Source organism: Frieseomelitta varia, unplaced genomic scaffold (genome assembly GCF_011392965.1).
Source record: "Frieseomelitta varia isolate USP_RPSP 00005682 unplaced genomic scaffold, Fvar_1.2 scaffold_152, whole genome shotgun sequence".
Classification (NCBI taxonomy): domain Eukaryota; kingdom Metazoa; phylum Arthropoda; class Insecta; order Hymenoptera; family Apidae; genus Frieseomelitta; species Frieseomelitta varia.
Window position 1 is genome coordinate 323,154 of NW_025109217.1, and position 19,556 is coordinate 342,709.

Genomic DNA, 19,556 nt, shown 5'->3' on the forward strand with positions numbered 1-19,556 from the left:
TTTTTTTGTTCAATTGTTTGATTAAGTGTCAAAGACTAACGACGAACGATGTCCAAGTAAATTACGTTACGTTTAAAAGACATTACGGCCATTACTTTTTCTTTGATCGATTTCGTCGATACGTTGCGTAACGTGAAATTCGTATCTGATTTCTTTTCCTTTTTTTCACCACATTGTGTACCATATTGTTCAGAAGAGTCTACCAATGATTTCACCCTCAGTGTCGATCCCGTCTGATCCATCCGCTGCGCTGCAAGATTGCGAAGCTGCGACTGTGTTTTGCCCGTACAAAATTTAAATAACACAAATATATTAAGTTTTCACACTGCTCGAATCTTAACGAAAATAGAGAGCTATTCCATTTTCTTTAACGCTAGTACAAATATAGCAAACGCTTGTCCATCCAATCACGTCCGATTTTCAACGTTTTCGTTTTGAGATCCTCGTTGTTCGTCCGCTAACGCGCTTTCCATTGTCATTTCTAACATCGTAGTCGAGTGAACGGCACACTGATCGTTTCTTCCACGACGTGTAGGGTCTCAGGGAAGAAATCGGTGCGTTGCAGAGGCGCATACGGGAGCTCGAAGCTCAAAATCGAGCGCTCTCAGGATTGTTGGCCCAGGCGGCGAATCCTGGAAGTCCGACAGAATTGATTCAAGGGATTCTCGAAGCTGGACCAGCGGCGGTGGTCGCTGCCCTTGGTCTGGATCCAGCTTGGGTTCCCTTGTCAAGGCCACGCTCGCTCAATTTGCAGATACCAGTCATGGCTGCTACGAAATGTCGAAGAAACAGACCTCTGGGTACGTTTTGTCACGATCTGTCATTCGTGAACTTTGAAATAAATTAAATTGACAATTACATTATAATGCATTCGTATCATTGTTCGAAAATTATTATTATGTGTCTACCAATTCGATATAAACTTCAACCGTTAAACCAAAAGTAGAAAGTTAAACTCACTTAAATATCAAACAACGCGCAATTGAATTGAACTATGATATTTTGCTAAATTACACGCGTGTGTTAACATTTTGTACGTTTTTCTTTTTTTTTTTTTTTTCTTTTTTAATTATAATTGCGCGCGTTTTAATTTTCCACAAGCGCATTCACAGTTACAATGCTAGATGGAATGTTGATGCAATAACGTCGAAGTAATACACTCACTGCGATAATTCAGCCCAGAAACCGTCAGAGGAGGAAGGTAGCGAGAGCCCGGAGAGCGGGAACAGAGACGAGGGTTATTCAACGATGTCCAGCGACGTGCAGGGTGAGGGTGCTCGACAGGAACCATCCCGGGGATTGGAGGATCTGAAGGAGGCGACAGACGAGACGGAAGCAGACGTTTCGCCGGATGCACGGCTGGTCGCCCTTGACGCCGGCGACCCGGACGTGCTGTTTTTGCCGTTGAATCTCACCGTAGGAATAAACCCGCGTCACAGTTATCCCCCGACCAAAGACCTGCTGCCGTATCAGCACGTGATGCGTAGCTTCTCCGACAGTCACCTATGCCTCAAGCTGACCACCACGACCAATTTCACACCGTACAAGCTGCCAAGCCCCATGGGATCCTCTTCTTTGCTTCTAGTCGAGGAGGAAGGCTGGGACGCCGAGTACGTGCAACAGTGGCTCAGGTCCGTTTGCAATTTCCTAATTATTAATTAATCACAAATTAATAGAACGACACAGCAAATAATTTATTTCGTTAAAATTCGGTCTCGCTGATCGATATGACGGGTCAGACACACTTGAAATTCCCACGTGTAAAGTATACAACGGCATCGACTGAAAGAGGGAACGAATTTCAGGTTGGACGACAGCAGGAGTGCTCAACAACATCGAGACCTCCTCGAGTTGGAATACGACAGAGCAGAATTGGAAGATTGGAGTTTCTCGTTGTCCACGGAGGACCTCGTTCAAAATGAATCCACGGTATGGAAGGAGCCCGCTACTACCACCACCCCGGCTCTTCCAGCAATCAAGGAACATAATCCTCTGGAATTGGAGGAGGACGCGAACGAATGCTTGTGGAATGGTGCCAGTTACCTTGCTGATAGAACAGGAGGCGAATTGGTAAGAATAGAATATAACGAGCTCTCTTGCTTCTTCTCTAAATTAGATGCGACTTCAATGACGAATAAATTTAATGAAATCCACTTTTTTATTTAATTTCTTGTTCTTTCGTTGTCTAGGTTGCCCTTCTAATGGATGCCAGAGCAACTGGATCATGGCCATACGCTACGAGTCCAGGTGCCTCCTGGAGCAGCGAGGAGGGAGCGTTCGAAAATTCGAGCAAACGATCCTCGGCGGCATTATCCGGTTGCAGCGACGATCCGGACTCCCCTTCAATTGGCACGGATTTCACCAGGGATTTCTACAGGCTGGTAAAGTTCGAGAGTACGAAAAGCTTGGCAAGCACGTCGTCGAGAAGCGGCAGGCCTCCGCCGGATAGGGAACAAGCCTTACAGAGCGTGTTGTCCTTTATCGCCGAACAACAAATGTATTTGGCCGAATTGCCAAACGGTCTGCTGGAACACAACAGTGCAACCCATGCAACGGAAGGTACATACTTTTCCCGTTCCTGTTATATTTCGTCGCTACTGTTTGTTTTATTTTACTGTTTCGTAACGTTCGTTCCCAACTTCGCGCATCGCGGCGTACGAAATCGATATTAAAAATCCCAGGCAAAGAAAGGAAAAAAAATATATATATCTTTGAAGTATCTTGAAACATGGATTAAAATTGAATTTCGTGTGAAAAGTTCTAGAGGAAACCGAGCACAAAGATGAGTCTGGAACCGAGGCGATGTGCGCCGAAATAGAAACATCCGTCGATCAAGATAGCGGCAACATCGAGAACGTTGCTGAAACGAGCAGTAACGACGATTTGCTAGATCAGATACCTGTACCCTCTCTGGCGCCGGAGGAGAGAATAATCAGCGCGGTGGCTTGCAATGGTGGTGTCTCTTATACCACGGTCGCGCCGTCTGAATTGGGTGCCGTTCCCGAGGAAGATGAAGAAGCTGCTACTTCTTCCACACCAAGCACGGTTGTAAGTTTGGCAATAGAGTAAAAGATGATTTGAAACACTTCTTATCTCGTTTGCTTCAAAATTTTACAATTAAACACGTTTCACACCGTCAATCTTACCTTTAGATTTCAGACGATTATTTTGACGATTATTTGACGTTTTTATTTTAGGTAAGTCCAGCGAGAGCACCGCTACTAGTCGAAGGCAGGGACAGATCGCTGAGCTTCCACGAACGTGCCACGTCGAAGGACGTGATAGACGAGCTGAATCGAATGATCAGAAAGGGAGAGGAGAATACCGTCACTCAGGAAACTCAGGTGCCGCTCGAAAAATTGGATCTCGCTTGCTGTTGTCCGACTGGATGGGTTCACGTTGAACGGGACATTGACTTTACCGACCCAAAAGTGAGTAAGGATCGTGAAGGAATTCAAGCTAAGCCGCTGTAACGATCAAAATTGTCAATTTAAATATTTCTAAGATAGCAATTGCTAATTGCCAGATGATTTCTCTTTTATATGAAATTCATGTTTCTTCAGGCAAGAGCCAATCTTTTAGACGTGATGCTGGAAAGCAGTGAGAGTTCTTCGGCGACATCGAGCAGCGGATCAGCCGGAAGTGACTCGGGGGATGAACCGCCTGATTACCGTCACTTGCACAGACTACACCGATACCGACGACAAAAGAAAGGTATTTATTATACGATCCGTCAGTAGTACATCTTCTTGTCCAATCTTGCACATCACTCTGGGATAGTTTCTCCTATCTATAAATTGTATCTTTCGCTATAGACATGATATAATTCAACAGACACAAAGGTTATATTAAAGTAAAACAGTTTTTGAAAGCCTGCGAATTTACGACCACACGTTCAACTTTGGCGTCTTTTCTACCTCTCGTTCAAAATATACTATACGTTTCTTTTTTCAAGGATGCATTGTGAAAGAAAGAGTCGCTTCCGCTTATCATACTCGAAATAACATTACTAACAACAAAAACTATCAAAAGTCACGCTACTATACTCGTTTAAAAATTGCTATTTAAAGTGACTGAAGAAAATGAAATAAAAATAATTGCTCAACGTTGTGTCATGTTTCAGCAATATAATAAATATGTATATTAGCGTGAATCGAACACGAACACGCATTAACACGTCACGCTGTTAAATGGCTTTGGCCCATTAACACCCCCGTCACTGTACAGTTACAAAAGAAAACGGTACATGAACACATATGCTGGTAGCCCTCGCTGTACATAGCCTTTTCCACATTTTCTGTTCAGATGGTAGCTCCTACGCGGTGTGCTTTGATTGTCACAAGAAAAGCTACGTAGTTCGGCTTAGTGACGATCAGTTTCTGTAACCGACATGCCAGTTGGGAGGAATCGTTTCGCCGGGACCTATTTTGGCCTGATCCAACGTGAACTGTACGGCTACAACGGATTTTCTATTGGCTTACTAACTGATTATTAACCAGAAGACGTTAGAACGAATTCGTTACGAGTCACCTTTACGCAATTCCACTTTTGTTGTTAAAATAAATCTGATATACACGTCTAATAGATTCCGATTTGTCGGTTAACACATTACGAACGATGCATTCTGAACATCTCTTCGCATTTCATGTATTTTATGTTTTATTATTTTTTTAAAATTCGAAATGCCTACAACTTTTTTCTGAAAATTTGTCCGTAATGTGTTAATGCACTGCTATTTATTTATTTTTTTTTTTTTTTCATGTCTAAAATAACGTTCATTATAATAGGATAATTTTGTAACTAGAGTATGCGCAGATATATACGTATTAAGTTTGAATAGTTAATAAAACACAACTATTCGAAAATCGTTTTTATATTTAAAAATTACATATTATGTAAATATATTTTTATTATTCTATTATTTATTATACATCATTATTATATCTAATCTACCTGCGCCTGGAATTGCGTCAAGGGTTATATGAAACAATTACTTTCTCTCTCATTCTGAAAAATAATTTACTACTGATCGCGAATTCCGAATTATTGGCAGGTGCTCGACTTCTTCCACTATCTCTCAGCGTCTCGATCATTTTCCAATTATTCGTCATCTTATCAAAAATAAAAGACGGGGATTAACATGCGAACCTCACATACTTACAATAGTACATTAATCTTTAGAATAATAATTTTCACACATTTACGAGTATGTCATTCTCATGTCGTTTCGATTACATCACGTTGTTCGTGACAGTTAAATAACGTATGCACGTAACTGAAAAAAAAAAAAAAAATGTAATCTTGTTTCTCTCGAACATATCGATGTTACGGTAGCATTACGCTCGTAATCAATTTTACAAAATGTAACTGCAGCCACGCTGTTTAGCTGTCACGATGCTGTATCTACGTGGAAAATCGAACGCTTGCCAATATTCGAGATTCTCCGAGTCTCTGAAAGCACCAATTCACGAGAGAGATCAACTAACGATCACGATGACAATGGAAAGCAGAGCAAAAAAAAAAAAAAATGGACAAATACGTGACGAAAAAGGAGAGTGAGAGAGAGAATGAGAGAGAGGAACGTGATACGTGTAAGAGTGCTAAGCCGAGCTACTCTGTGTCTGCTAGAACCGGTATAGGAAGAGAGAGAAAAGAGATCAAGTGAGGTCTGAGGCATGTTGACCCGCTGCGCTTGGTTTCTCAGCATCGGCGGCCCAGGCACACCGTGTGTTACGACTGCCGTCAACCTGGGGTTCATCGAGGCCGTCGATCATCGGGCGAGGCGAGGATTTCTTCGTGCGATACGGAGACAAGGAGCGCGAAGCTGTGGCCTCTTTTGATTTCCTCGACGAGATCGTGGCACCCTCCACGGCAGGCTCGAACGCTAGTCTCATCGATTTGGATGACACACCCTCTACAGAGCTTCGTAGCGACATCATGAAGCTTTCTCCTCTGTAGGACGAACTTTGACGCGAAAGTTTATTATATCGTAAAATTACATGTCGACGCGATGAGAACTCTCGCAAAGACAAGCGAACTATTTTGTTTCGAACAGTAGACCACCGTGCATGTTCCGTTGCACCATGGTAAATTTAAGTTGCCCCGGTCTTAAGTATCAAAAGTTAAATACACGTACGAAGCTAAAATCTACGAGAATAAATTGTATTATATCGTGGAGAGTACGTTGATTTTTTTTAATAACTCTTGTTACGTCGTGCGTACGCTTCTCTCTATATATATATATACAGCGAGTAATTTGCATATAATTTCGATAGGAAAGTACAAGTTGATTTTTTTTTGTACGGTGTTTTGCTAAAGGTCAGTATAGTTTTATCGTGACGGTATCTATTTATTTTTGTTAAATCGCTTTAAAAAGCTTCGACACGAATTTTCGTTGATGTATTCGTTTTCTATAGCATAAAATATAGAGAAAATTCGAAGATAATGAAAGCAAATTTTTTTTTTTTTTTTTTTTTTTTTTTTACTTTGAATCATATCTCCTTTTTTAAATAAATTAAATAATCCTGCACAAAATAGAGTATTAAACAAAGTAACGAAAAAAATATAGATAAAAACAGGGATTCTGAAGGTGTACATCTTTCTTTGATGTCTAATTACTTAGTATTTGTTATTATGTTCATAAATATTGAAATTTGTAAATAGAATATTAATTTTCTCATAAATAAGAATGATTATTCATTATCTACTTACATCTTGAATATCATGTATTAAGATTTTTATAAATCTTTAAATATGAATATAAATTATTATTGAGAAATTTGCAAGGTGAAAAATATTGTTTAATTTTCTGAAAACTTAGAAATATAATTTCAAGAATTATTGGTCATTTTCTATTTAAAAACTTTCTTTGAACAAAACGTTAATGGATGAATGTCCTTTCAAGAATACTTTTTTTTATCATTTAAATTTATGTACATAAAAGATCATAAAACAATTTATCTTTACTTGAAGTATGCTCTTGCTCACAAGATGGAAGTAGATATCTCAGTTATTACATATACATAAAAACTAAAGTTAACATTGTGCAAGAGGTGGTCTATATATATATAAAACATACTATTAGCGTAATATGTACATTATCATGACAAAAATATCATAGACTGGAACTATGATTATACTTCACTGTACACCTGAATATTTCAAACAGTACTTCCATTAACGATCTTGTTTATCAAGATCATAAGACACCGGGTGATCTTAATGAAATCTACTTCTTACGCACATAAAATTTAATTTACAATTTTAACATACGTTTCATAAAAAATTTTAAAGATATAGAGATCGAGATATAACAAACCGCGATTGAAGCGATTGATCTTTAATATATTTAGATAGAGTAACTGTTTCTACATTTTTCAAACGGAAAAATAACGCGATGTCGCGCATCATCTTCCGAAATTGAGCTTAGAAAAATTTAGATTAAGAGTACCGAACGATTTTGTATGAATATGAATTTGTACTCTTTCTCGTCGATCATCGATAGACGTTGAGGACATACTACATGGTACCCCGTTGTTAACATGAAACACATGTTACATGTACGCTACAAGCGCGTATAACTTTTTGTTCCGTCTTCAATGCAAATATGAATGTATTACTTATGAACTGTAAAATAAAATAGAGAAAATTGAAATTCAAACAGATATATTTAACATGTGCTTGGCGCATGAATCATCGACCATAGAAATAACATAAATAAAAAAAACTCAGAACAGAGAAATAGTAACGCTATGATCAAGACGCCGTACCAAGTTAGATAATTTCGTCATAATTTGTACAAGATTCACACTACTTCAAGAACACGTAACGGTTGAGATAAACGGTTAATTTGTGTTTGGTCAAATTATTAGGAATAATATAGTCCATGTAATGTTTAAGATATCAAGTCGATAGAAATTGAAATATTTTACATGTAGAAATATATTATATATATATTTACGATGAATATATATATATATAACACGATGAATATTTTCAATATTTGAAATGGAGACTGTACGAATATAAAGTTGTATTTTTCATTAATCCATTTTTACACAGAATTTGTTATTGCCATATTATATTTGAGATGAGATTAGAGTATTCACCTTTTATATGTTAAAAGAAATAAAAAAAAAAAAGCTATACATATTATATTGGACTTCAGTACGTTATTATTATTTAAATTTAATGATTCTAGAATTTTATTGCGTCATTAATTATAATATTTAATAACTACAACGAAGAAGTTCCAAACGAAAGCAACTTTTATTCTACAGTCTCAGAGTAATCCTTTAATGATAGTTATAAGATACGTGTAAGATGCATTATATCGAAAATGCGATCATTAAAGCACTGATCCTCTATCCCAATTGAAAGAAAAAAATCCATTGATAAATATAAAACTTGTGATTGGGACATTGTAAATAGTATGTATTATAGCACAACAGATGTAAGTTATCCTCTCTTGAACTTAATAAATAACGACAATATAATGAATGTAAAGGCGCATATTCGATGTTCAATCTACAAAACCGTTCCTATAAAAATATTATTGATATAAATACCACTATATATCAGTCCACTTGATCACATTGTCCATTAAGATAAACAAATATTTCAATAAATAATAAAAATAATTTAATTATGTGAATGTTTCATTTACATGTAAATAACTATAATAATTAAACAGTAATGCAAAAATTAAAATATGATAACATCAAGTTTCATAAAAAGTAAGAGTAATTTCGCTTGGACAGACAAAAAAAGTATGTTAATAATCTCAGAAGCTTGGGTACAATAAATTTTATTACAAGGAAAATATATATTTCGATATATTCCTTTAGAAAGTATAATGAATGTGTGCTGTACAAATAATAATATAAACTGTATTTTGTAAAAGCATCTGAAAGCAGTGTGTAACACTTATTTTAAAATATTATTATAAAAATACTTCCTCATGATATTCGATTTATTATAGCAGAACTACATAATGCATTGCGATATTTAACTTTTTATTTTATCAAAATATAACTTTAATTTTGTATTATAAAAAATAACTTAATATTCTGGTGCATCAATAATAACTTTTTTTAATTATGTGCAAAAAATATTATATCACATTTTAACATATATAAAAATTATACAACAAAATAAAACTTACTGAGTCCCTAGATACGTTTTGCACCAATTATCATTATTATTATTATTATTATTATTATTATTATTATTACTATTATTATTATTATTATTATTATTAATGACAAGTTATTATTATAATTATTTTATTTGTTATACATAAAAAAAGCATCCAATTTAGTGAAAATGTACCAAAATTAAAAATATATTAAATAACATGATTATACATTTCATATTACATACCAAAATAAAAATTTAAACAAAAATCATGTTCCAACTTAAAGGAAAGGCACTTTTTCTTCTGTTTGTCCATTCATCTATCATTTACAAAATTGTCTAAATTTATATCAATACAATAACTGCATCTTCTATCACTTCTTAAGATTAAATTATTAATGGTAGTGTTATCAATTATATTACTTTTTACTTTTAATATACGCTTCTTTCAATGTCTTTTGGATTTCATACTCTGTAACCCCTGCGTTCAGCATTCTTTATAGAATTCGCCAAGCAAAGTGCGAATATGATGCCGATCAACTGAAATATGATATATACAATGTACATACAGATTTTACATGTTCATGCTACATTTTATAGTAATATACTATACTTTATGTTTGACATGTATATAAAGAAGTAGACATTATAAAAATACAAGTGCAAGTACTAATTTTATTTACAGCTAATACCGGGCGTATTGATAAAAAAAAAACTCACCTCAACACCAGCAATAGCAATAGCTACACTACCAAGTACAGTTCCAGCAGTTGAAATCGCATTTTTTACTTCTATCGCACAGCCTGCTTGATATATATCCTGTGTAGCGCAAGTTTCATCTTCTTTCTTGCCACAACAACTTGGCGGAATAGGACGAATGCCGTTGTAATCATTTGGAGAAGTGACACCACAGCATTGAAGCTATCCAAAGTCATTTTAAATTTGATGATAAATCATAACCTTCTTACATTAAGGAAGCTGTTTTTTTTTTTTTTTTTTTCAAAACCAAAAGCTTTTTCTCGTTGAACGACCGACTTCGAAGAATTCACGAAATTTTACAAAATAATAATAAAAAGTAAAAGTACTCACACTACTCTGGACAAAATCAATAACTTCTTTGTTGTCGTTGTAAGAATCGAATAGTTTCTGATAGTCCCTTGTAATATCAATCTGTTTGTCGTTGTTTTTAACAACCACAAACGCATAAACACCAACTGCTATTTGCACAAGCAAGATGAACAGAAGGAACGATGCGAACTAAAAACGAGAAACAAATTTGTTAGTCTTCGCAATTAAATAATTAACGTAATTTAAGTGCTTAAATATATGTAATTATATATACTTACGGTAATTATCATGCAGTGACTTTCTCGAATGGCGCCGCAACATCCGAAAAATGATATTATGAAGATTATACTGCCGATAACGATTAACGTTATGGATGGGAACGTAAGATTGGTTTCAATGTGGTCAGTTACTTCCGTCACTCGCAGATGTACAATAACGCCAAGTGTCAAAATACCCAGCCCGCATACCTGCAGCACATGACAATGTCAAAGATAAATAATTATTTCAATTTGAATGTAATGTAAAATATATACCATATAAGATATTACGAAATAAGATTATCCAAAAATATCTATTGAAGAATTATTAAATAAAATTTAACAGTACTTATTTAATCGTGCAGCTTTCAATCGCATTGACAATTTTTGATTGTCAAGTTTCTATATAAGGTTACTAATTGAAGGCTAAGACAGCAACTTATTACATCACATTGCACAATATTAACCGGTTGGCATTGAACATTCTGTAGACGGTACACTACGCAATCGTCCTGAATTTAGGTCATATTCCAGGTGTGAGCCAGGTGGTGATAGTCCAACGGATTTTTAATAAAATACAGCTTACAATATAACTCGAGCAAAACAGGATCTTTTCAATATCACTTTATTTATTTCAACAAAATTATTTCGACGCCATTGTTGGCCATTCAGTAATGTAAGTCCATATTACTCATGCATTCAGCAAGATCCACAATTCAAACTAAACAGCGAAGAAAATGGTAAAAATTTCATTCTTTTCTTACATTATCTACGTTACGAAATTTGTTTTATTAATAATCCGTGACTCATTGATAAAAAGATACCAATATCTACTGCACTATCTGCCCGATGTATCAACACTTTTCATCCACGGAAGAAAATTCGCCGAATGATACGCACGTGCATGTTATTATTCGAAATATAAATCTTAATTGATATAGATATTTCTCTTACTATCTATCGGATATCTATAATATCATCTATGATATTAATATTCTTTCACGGAACTACATATTTCTAAGAAAATTTCTTGAAATCGATTCTTTAAAAATTCAAGTGTAAAAAGATCGATAAGACAATTTTCGATTATATATAATTATTAATTTTTTTCGATAGTATCAAATCTTTCGGAGAATCTTATTATCAATGATAAGAACACGATAATAATAAAAGTCGTTAGTATTGACTGTACAGCAAATATTGAATAATCAACGATAAGATAGTCGTATAACATTTACTCGGAAATAAAAAATAAAATCGTTAAATGCCTTAATGAAATTCTAAGTTTTTCGTTTTAGATTAGATTAATTAGACCAACAATTCTCTGACGTACAAATTAATGACATTTGATTATAAAATCGATTAAACGTCACTCTTGAAATCACCCAATGAAATTAAAAATTCGTAATACTGAGTTTGTCAAAATTGATGAACACGAAAAAACTGTTGGCATACTTTTTTAATTCCACGGGTTTTAGGCGATAAACTCTCGTTAATCATTTTGTGCTCGCTACCACAATAATTAGATCTCGTATGTCAAATTAGAAAAAAAAAATTGTGTAGTGTAATGTAGTACATTTTTTTTTCAGAACGTAATAAAACTCTAGTTATAGAAGCAGAGTCTTGCATAAATTGGAGGTGGTATATTTCAGGGGAACAAACAGATCAATGGGTAATACTCGCTTAAGTAAAGCCAATTGCATACCAATACGTACGTCGTATCCTTGACACTTTATAGGAGTATATTTTCTTTGTGTCTCGCATGCATTTGAAACTATTATGATCGATGCTGAGAGCCAAACATGTGCGAATGTCTGCCACGCGATTTTTAGTCCACGACGTGAATTTATCATTTGAAATCTGCGTTTAATTCTTCGGCTATAGTTCCCTCGAGTTAGAGGATTTTAAACTTATGTAGCTCAACTTCGAACAATTATTTTTACATTGTTCACTCGTACAAGTTTTTTTTTTTATAGTATATTTTACAGAACCTCCTTTAGAACCGACGAACAACTTTTTAAATGATAGAAATAGAAAAACTCATGAAAATTCATGATTGGCTGCATGACGTTACTGTGCCATTCGTCGAGGGTAACTCGGGTTCATTTAGAAAAAGCGCATTCGATCTCATGCATTATTCAGAGTTATTATACTGTTGCTTTTCCCTGTTACTTTCGATGATGAAATACCATTATATTTGCAAGGTATTCACGTCTATCGAAACACGGACACAATCCAAATGAATATTCATTGTATGCGGATTCGTATTTCCTCTCCGGTTTAAAGTCGCCTAACTACCGTCACCCCACTTGTTACCCACAAAATGAAATGTCTCTAAAATGAAACCACATTTTTGTTTAACAATCAAAAGGATCTGTGTGAAAACGCAAATAAATTTAACTGATATCCGAAGAATTTAAGTGCTACAGTGAAATGCAAATATATTAAATTCTTTGGTAAAAAAAAATTTACAATAACGAAGAGTGAAATTAAAAAATCATGTGTCATTCGAGAAGAAAATTATCAAACATTCGTAAACAAAACAATGTCCAACTTCAGGGTTCTGCAGTAACAGAAAGTTATATCAAGCCTGGTTTATATCGCACACGATATTTCTCGATTCGCAGACAAAATTAACGTGATCGTACACAAAGAATGTATACTTGATCGTTTAAACTAGATGACATCATCTTTATTCAACATACACTTTGGCATTGACTTTCTTCGAAACGATACAGTATGTACATATCTTACAATAGAAATAAATTTCATATCCATTGAATTCACTCGAATTGAACGTTTTTCTGGGCATTTGTATTAATGCATACACACGTCTGAACAAAGATTCTTTCTGAATGAAGATCCAACGTCCGCCGTCTGCCCACGTGTTATTAACAATAAGTGAGAATCGTATGAAAAAAATGCTTTGGAATTTTTGGAAAAACACGAAATTAACGCAAATGCAAACGATATCTAATAATAACAAGTGTATATTTCGAGATTATAATCAATGATTTAGCAAAATCAGTCTCGCATGTTATGTTTCAACGAAAAACACATATCGTGTTGCATTATCTCGCTTCATTGATTATAGTAAGCAAATTAAATGAACCAAACTGCATTCGAGAAGATCGATATTTTAAACGGGAAATACACTGATCATTATGTTAATACGTTTTCACATATTCGAAAAAATAGCTTAGTTTTAATACTGATTGATTTACAAGCACATAAATCGTTTCAGCTATAAAGCTTGCTGCTAATGGTTGAAATCAGTATATGCATTAGTCTCACAATCGGCGTAATACCATACTCGCATGTTCATTAACGGTACAAAGTTGCATCGTTGCTATTCAATAAGCAATCATCTTTCGATCTTTGAAACACACAATGTCAAGAGAAAAAAAAAAAAAAAACGTGACGTACAACGTGACGAAGATCGTTTCAATTTCAAAAAAAAAGCGACTATCTTTCTTAGTTTTTCAGGTAAGTAATAAAACCTGTCCACTGTTCGAAAAAGTTTTGAAAACTTGAAAAGTGTGTCGTAGCGACATAAAAAGAATATCGCTTCGTTCTCTTCTTTTCTCCTTGGAAGATCGCGCGTGTGTGTCCGGTTGTTGAATCTGTGCGCAAAATAGCCGAAACGCGGGATGACTCAACTGCGTTTCCGCGAAAACGTGGCCTCTGACGTTTAATAACGTTCGCGATAATGCACGTAGAGTAAGACGAAATAGGCATGACCACTGAAATTTGTGAAAGATAACGAAACATAAAGGGAGCCGGTTATTTCGTCATGAAATCGGTATTTTTTTTATCTACTTTTTCTTATCTCTCTCTTTTAGAAAGAGTAAAAAATCATGTACTTCCTTGTTCCTACACTATTCGCTACAAAAATTCATCGTGTTCTGCGAATACGTTAAACTATTACGGAATACCGTGCTTCTAGTTATTATCTTCAAAATTATTTTTTAGAATAAGAAATATATTTTATTCTTCATATGTATAAATCATTATATGATATATTCGGTTTAATCACGTGCTAATAATAGATGCATGACGTTAATATATTAAGTGCAGTAAATAATGAAAATTATCAACTAATCTATCGTAATTATACAAATAACAAAAAAACCTGATAAAACGTTCGGATATGTATCGATTATGTACATCGTTTCACGGAATACAGAATTAGAGTTAAATTTATCTTTGATAGGTTACATCTGCTGATCATTGTGTCGGGCAACCTTCGTTACATTGTGCTGGATTAACTCATTCGTTAGAGAAAAAGAGCTATCAATGAGACATTTTGAATAGGTTAATTGAATACAGTGATTGTTCAACAGACAAAGAATCCAGTTGAAGTCAGTCTGGTCGATTCTTTTTTTTTTATTCGTCTGCATGGCGAGTTAATTCGATATAAAACATCGAAAATCCAACGAAAACTAAAATTTTCAATTAAAGAATGGATTTAAAACTGTCGATACAATATTTCACGATGTATCGGGCTGTGAAGACTGCACCTTTCATTCGGACTTCTTACATGCGACCTTGGTTGCTCCGATATTCGTCCTACGTGCCAATTATAGCTTCCCGTGCCAAAATTTCATCTACAGCGTAGACCTATGCGATGGAAAATTTGATCACTCCATTTGTTTACGACATTGTATTCTTTTGTGGTAGACAAGAGAAGAAAATATACTGCGGCCACTAATTGTCTGATTACGTGATGTAACCAGTACTTACTCGAAAATTACTAGGTTACGTAAAAAATCTAACACAAAAGAGTATACAGCTATACACACGTATGAATATGTCGGCAACTGAAGCACAAGAAAAACTTGATGAGAAATAAATGAATATGGTTATACAATGGAAGTGAATTTCATTTTCTTGAAGATGCTGTGGAATGATAAAGACGTGTAGAATGATATTCAGTCAATCCCTATAGCCAAGAAAGTGCTCTGAAAAAAAAAGGCAGGCACGTTGCTAAGTGGACGCGGCCTCGATGCATCTAATCTATACACAACCTCTTTACTAAATATACAGACTATCGAAGTGTTTAGACATCTCACCAAGAGGTCGTACATGGAAACAAACAATTTAAAGACCAATACTTTTTAAAAATCGTGTTTTAACATTTATTTCATACAGCAGAATTGTTTATTGCATAGAAAAATAAACGGTAAGCTGCATAATACGCAGCAATAATACTTTTATTTCAACTTGTGATATTTCGCTGCTATTTTTACTATTATTATCGACATTAATTAGGACGATTTCAAACTTCCTGGAGAATGACGTCACACAAATTACAAAACAGGTCAGACTGACGCACAGACACAACACGCTGAATTCACATTGTGATAGGAGTTTAATTTCATGCTAGCGTACTCCAAGCTACAAGAACGCGTGAATTCTTAATGACATAAGTATGACTCACAATGCAGGAAACTCGATACGATTCTCTCAGTTTAACGTATACAACTTAACGTAGAATGCAAAACGTTTCAATTTACTACAATTCTTATTTTTTCATAGGTTTTACATCACAAGAAGAAACACTTTCCACTATTCTCAATCAGCATTTTTAAATTACATGAAATACAAATTTTGAATTTTACGTAATATTGTAAAATATAAAATATAAATATAAATTAATGCACAATAAACGTAAAGTACGTGCTTGACATGCCTGCAATAATATGCTTGAGTTATTCTAATATTATATTTCAAGATGAAACATAAAAATACGTTTTCAACGAACCATAAAACGTCAAGGATACTACAGTCCAAACGAACCTTGAATAATACGAGCAATTTAGAGCAACATTGCATTCAGTTCCCTTCTGACCCTGAAAAAATGACATTTTCGTCACGAAGCATACAAATTACAAATACCCTAGCTGCATCGAGACAATTAAACATCGGAGTATTGCTCGTTTTATTTCTTGTCAATTCCAATTCCTCTTTTTTTTTTTTGTTTTTTACCCGACTTTACGAAAAGAAAATCAATTGGCAATCAACCTTTTCTTTCTCTTACGCCTAATGTTAAACTTAAGTCAGAAAGTCATAATCTAAACACTCGGTAAAACAGTCTGTAGATTTAAGTCCTGATTCTAAAAGCTTGATTAGCTTTGAGATTTCACTTACCGAAAAGATAAAATTGAAAATAAAAAGCAAATACTTGATACAATCCGAGATACAGCTCATCTTGATCTTTTCACCGTTCAATATCGATTTAATGACAAATAATTAAACGCGACGCGATCGAGAAAGAAGAAGAACGGATCGCAAGGACAATCGAAGCGGCACACACAGCTCTGACGAGATGAGTAGACCGAGCACTAAAAACTCAATGGTTAGTATGTGCTCACCAAAATGGAGAAACAATATCCTCGTTTTATCTCTGTCTCACGTTCACCAACGCACCACAGACTCATCATTCGGAATTCCCTGGCAACCAATGGTTCGCATTTACGTCATTTGTAAGGGATTGCAATTTCTTAACGTTAGTACGCGCGCCCGTCATGCTTGAGGAAAAGAACGTGCTGCGAGAGATCAGCATTACAACATACAATAGGACTCCGTTAAGGAAAGAACAACTCATGTTTAAAAATAATTTTGCAATTTTGCAGTTTGTGCAACGTCTCTACTGATAATTTATCAATAAAATATTTTCTAAAGTAACGAGAATATCATGGAATTTTTCTTTCGAACGAAAACTTTAAAGAGTAAATTTTTATTTTAAGATTAAAGAGAAAATTAATAAGATGATAAGACTCGCCTATAGATGTTCTACTTCAACTACTTTATCTAGGTGAACTCTGAAATCGAGCACACACAAGTCTCGCACAACTGGGATCGTTACATCGATTATTTAATAGCCGAAAAAAACACTTTGTTCCCTTTTTCATCCTCTATATCTCTGTAGGATAATTTCTTTATTGATAATATTTTATGAGACACATTATTCATATAAGTATATTTAATGATGTATATACAATGACGTTTATATTTATTCTATATTTCAACTTGCTGTTATTATCCACCATTTTAATTCAAGAAAATACAAAATATAGAATAAATCATATAACGTCTGTCACTGAAATATATTTGAATTAATAAAATAATAATATTTTTACGAAACACCATTTAGTGTTGACAAGTTGCAAAAAGATATTTTTGACATTTTTCAACCATTATAAATATTTCTTATCGTATGACTCATAATCTATGCTTACATTGACGTATGTTTAAACAAACAAAACTCGCGACCCACCTCTCACAGATATCTCTGCGTATGCGTATGCGCATTCAGTACAATTAATATTTAGAAGAAATAATTAATATTAAGAAGATATCAAATTTTACAGTTGATCAAATAATCATAATTGATGGGAATAAGAGAAAATTCATTGCTTTTTCAATTTTGTAATTGAATAAAAGTGAATTCTCGTGTAGAATTCACTACAATTTCACAATTATTAAATCTAAGACGTTAAAAATGGCTCAATTTCTTTTCAGAAATGCTATTATGTCAAATGTTTCATGAATTGAAAAAATTATATAAAAAATTATATTGTGTATACGATAGTGAGATAAAGCATAAATTAGATGCTTGGGCCTCGCTTCAGAACGTTATCATAAATTTCAGATAACTCCGTTTATAATAGAATAAATTATTTTATTACGCTTGATAAAATAATCCTATATCCATGGGAGTAAAATCTTTTTATATTTTTTTGGCCTCTACAACTGTCGCATGTGTTTTTCAGTAGTCAGTGCTTTTCCGTGTTTGAATGATAAAAATTTTATTTCTTATATTTTTCTATAATAATCATGCGCTTAGTTAAAAAAAAAAAGAAAATAACATGTACACTGTTATGGATCCACAAATGCATTTATACCAATTCTTCATTTTTTAGTAATGATTTTTTAGTAATTTATGAGTAGAGATCAGTTTTTGTAAATTTATACTTCTCTCTTTTCTCTTTAATAATACCCAAACGAAAACAGGCTAATAAATGCAAAAAATTGTAATTATTTTTTTAATAACGTGTATGAACAGAATCTATTACTTGAAGGCATAATTCTATGGAGAGGAAGATTTTAATTTCGAGTTTATAACCTCTCTGATATTTGCATGTTAAAAACTATAAATTTTTGTGCGAGAAAGTAATTCGCATATTTTTTCAAAATTTCTTTGAAGAATATTAATTAGCTAATGTTCTTTCTTTTTTTCAGCGTAATATGATTCAAAGAAGAGACGCGATATCGTCCCGTCAAGCGCAACTTCAAACGACCCGACGCCAATGTGTTAATGCAATTTATGTAATGTCATGGAAAAAATATCACAAAAAACAAAAGATAAAGAAAAAATGATCTAAACAAGCTGTTGAGTAAAATTGAAAGAGAAGATTATTTATCAATTGATAATTAAAAATAGCACTGACAGCCCATTGCCAAATTAAATAAGACGTAAAGATTATTGGTACCACATGGTAACAGACTGTAGTATTCTCTTCAATAGATTACCAACGTATTTTCAAATAATGATAGAATAACGGTAACAGTTTTACACGCCCAAACATTAAATTCAGAGGCGTAGTATTCGCTTTTAACATCATAATAAACAAGTCAGTTTTCATTTTATTCATTATTTAACAAATTTTTAAATAATAAATTATTGAACGATATCGTGTTAAAAAATTACAAGATACAGATCGAATGTTACGCAAACAGGTAGAACAAACTATACAAATATGTTACATTACCGCGAAGATGAAATTAAATATGAAGAGTAGGTATTTAATCATTCCCATTCCGCAGCTCATCTTTGTAGCTTTTTTTCTTTAAGTAACTTGTGTTTCAAGAAAAATCCGTCAAAACTCCGAAGGACGCGCAAAAAGATGCTCAACAGGTTAGGTTGCAGACGGCACAATAACAACAGCTATCACACCGACGTCCCGCGTTTAACTGACGCTATAACCGGTACGCGTTTAACTGACGCTATAACCGTTCCAATCATGAAGCGCAATAGCGCCGCACCCGTCTTTATCTAAAAAGATTAAATAAATTGTATTCCATGAATTTCAC

General features: G+C 34.1%; 2 protein-coding genes and 1 long non-coding RNA gene across 5 annotated transcripts in view; 1 reads left to right on the plus strand and 2 right to left on the minus strand.

Annotated features, from left to right (window-relative positions):
* The window catches only part of LOC122535621, a 46,491-nt gene extending 37,388 nt beyond the window's left edge, over nucleotides 1–9,103 (plus strand). For both annotated transcript variants that reach the window (XM_043667318.1, XM_043667323.1), the window contains exons 4-11: nucleotides 536–800; nucleotides 1,178–1,631; nucleotides 1,806–2,070; nucleotides 2,190–2,559; nucleotides 2,759–3,048; nucleotides 3,198–3,431; nucleotides 3,564–3,714; nucleotides 5,705–9,103. In XM_043667318.1, coding sequence (XP_043523253.1) covers nucleotides 536–800; nucleotides 1,178–1,631; nucleotides 1,806–2,070; nucleotides 2,190–2,559; nucleotides 2,759–3,048; nucleotides 3,198–3,431; nucleotides 3,564–3,714; nucleotides 5,705–5,958 — 2,283 coding nt within the window. In that variant the 3' untranslated portion in view covers nucleotides 5,959–9,103. The remainder of the gene's footprint in view (nucleotides 1–535; nucleotides 801–1,177; nucleotides 1,632–1,805; nucleotides 2,071–2,189; nucleotides 2,560–2,758; nucleotides 3,049–3,197; nucleotides 3,432–3,563; nucleotides 3,715–5,704) is intronic.
* A 211-nt stretch (nucleotides 9,104–9,314) lies between these two features.
* LOC122535647 (CD63 antigen-like) lies at nucleotides 9,315–19,460 on the minus strand. Of its 2 annotated transcripts, none has more exons than XM_043667358.1 (5): nucleotides 19,235–19,460; nucleotides 10,482–10,670; nucleotides 10,225–10,392; nucleotides 9,856–10,056; nucleotides 9,315–9,675 (listed from the first exon to the last, which is right to left on the minus strand). In XM_043667358.1, exons 1-5 carry the CDS (start codon nucleotides 19,292–19,294, stop codon nucleotides 9,601–9,603), a joined length of 693 nt encoding a protein of 230 aa, XP_043523293.1. In that variant the 5' UTR covers nucleotides 19,295–19,460; the 3' UTR covers nucleotides 9,315–9,600. The 2 variants fall into 2 exon arrangements, with proteins under 2 accessions (XP_043523293.1, XP_043523302.1); XM_043667367.1 differs by lacking the exon at nucleotides 19,235–19,460 and adding an exon at nucleotides 16,611–16,829.
* On the minus strand, nucleotides 14,038–16,600 carry LOC122535659. Its single transcript, XR_006308229.1, has 2 exons — nucleotides 16,225–16,600; nucleotides 14,038–16,152 (listed from the first exon to the last, which is right to left on the minus strand). It is a non-coding gene; the product is annotated as an uncharacterized LOC122535659 (long non-coding RNA).
* Nucleotides 19,461–19,556: the final 96 nt, after the last annotated feature.